Source organism: Pimephales promelas, chromosome 7 (genome assembly GCF_988280905.1).
Source record: "Pimephales promelas chromosome 7, fPimPro1.hap1.1, whole genome shotgun sequence".
Taxonomy (NCBI): domain Eukaryota; kingdom Metazoa; phylum Chordata; class Actinopteri; order Cypriniformes; family Leuciscidae; genus Pimephales; species Pimephales promelas.
Window position 1 is genome coordinate 25,790,829 of NC_142775.1, and position 2,033 is coordinate 25,792,861.

The 2,033-nt window shown below is 36.3% G+C and overlaps 1 protein-coding gene across 1 annotated transcript; it reads left to right on the forward strand.

Annotated features, from left to right (window-relative positions):
- Nucleotides 1–1,098: 1,098 nt before the first annotated feature.
- On the forward strand, nucleotides 1,099–1,831 carry LOC120467112 (gamma-crystallin M2-like). The gene is made up of 3 exons (XM_039655894.2): nucleotides 1,099–1,110; nucleotides 1,208–1,450; nucleotides 1,559–1,831. The coding sequence occupies exons 1-3, from the start codon at nucleotides 1,099–1,101 to the stop codon at nucleotides 1,829–1,831; spliced, it is 528 nt and encodes a 175-aa protein (XP_039511828.2).
- Nucleotides 1,832–2,033: the final 202 nt, after the last annotated feature.

Genomic DNA, 2,033 nt, shown 5'->3' on the forward strand with positions numbered 1-2,033 from the left:
GGCCTTTGGTCAATGGAAGAGAGTAGGATCAGTTTCCTCATCAGGTCAACATATGATGAACTTCAAATTGAGAGAGAAGGATGAACATGCATCATGTTTATTTTCTTTATTTTACAAAAAAACACAACATTTTGTTATTATTATTAGTGTACACAAACAGTAGACATTTAACAGTTTTGAACGATTAATAACACGTGCCTCTATCACAAAAATTGACAAAGTTGTTTGAGTCTCTTATGCACTAATAAGAAAAAAAGAGAGACAATCACGCCGGCATGATGGCCGACCCCCGGGGTGTTAACTTGATGTGGCTGAATTAATATTACAATCAATTAATCAGTTCGTCCAATGAACTCATTTATTCTAAGAAAAAGGTAACTTCCATGGCCACAGTAGAATAACTATTTCTTAGCTTGAACAGCGCTTTGTGCATGTAGGCAAATTGAAATCGTAAAAGGGACTCACAAGAAACTTAGCTTCACAAGACATAGTCTTTTGTAGCAGTGCTTCATTTGGGAAATTAGAAAGTACACAATAGCAAAATGTATACCACAAAATCAAACCAAATCTACGTGGTAAAGGTGGGAATACAGAAAACTAAAGCGTTGAAAGATAAAAACTCTTTTTGTACACATTTCATAGTTTTTTAATATATCTATTCTTGGAAAGAAATTAATTAAAAAAAAAAATATATATATATATATATATATATATATTCTCGATCAATAAATCAATTAAACTTTATTTATAAAACACTTTAAAACAACTGAAGTGGAGTAAAGTGCTGTACAGAAAAATAAATAAAAGATGTAATATTTTTCCACATTTATCCACAATTGTGAGGCTTTAGTCTTTAATTTGAACAGATATTAAATTCAGAAGAAAATCATGACAAATTGCCAAGGACTAAGATCTAGATAGTACGCTTACTAGCAGGCTCTGTGCCAACTTGCACAGTCAGGAATTGACTAACAATAGGTGCAGTGTAGTCTTTAGTCTTGGTTTTGTATAAAAGCACAGGTGACAGCAGTCAGTCAACAACCAGAATCAGCTTCAGCTTCTCCTTTGTGGAACTACTGAGGATCAGCCAGTGCAACAATGATGGGCAAGGTAAACTTCATTACAACTACAATTTCAAAGTTTAATTAAAATAAAAAATAAAAGTAGAAAACAAATAACGTAAAACTTCAACTTTTGAATTTTTCAGGTCATCTTCTACGAGGACAGGAACTTCCAGGGTCGCTCTTATGAGTGTATGGGCGACAGTGGTGACTTCTCCTCCTACCTGAACCGCTGTCACTCTTGCAGAGTGGAGAGTGGATGCTGGATGATGTATGATCATCCCAACTACATGGGAAATGGGTATTTCTTTAGAAGGGGCGAGTACGCTGATTACATGTCTATGTTCGGGATGAGCAACTCGATCAGGTCCTGCCGTATGATCCCCATGGTGAGTTCAGTTTAAGCTTATATAAGATAAAGACACATCTGTGTTTACAAGTTAACATTTTATTCTGGCTGATAAACTTAAATTAAACGTATTTCTTTTCCACAACAGCACAGGGGCTCCTACAGAATGAGGATCTACGAGAGGGAGAACTTCATGGGTCAGATGTACGAGATGATGGATGACTGTGACAACATCATGGACCGTTACCGCATGTCTCACTGCCAGTCCTGTCATGTGATGGACGGCCACTGGCTCATGTATGAGCAGCCCCACTACAGAGGCAGGATGCACTACTTCAGGCCTGGAGAGTACAGGAACTTCAGCAATATGGGTGGCATGAGATTCATGAGCATGAGGCGTATCATGGACTCCTGGTACTAGTGTTTCTATTAATTAAATAATTTCTCTACAACAATACAACAGTGTCTGAAAATCATTAATGTCACTAATAGTTGCTCTGAAGTACTCAATAAAAACCCAAGTTTGTCAATAAAAATATAAAACAAATTAATTTCACATGTAACTTTAAAATACTCTCACTGATTCTCTTAAGCTGACTTTACAGTGTGTATGTTACACAATA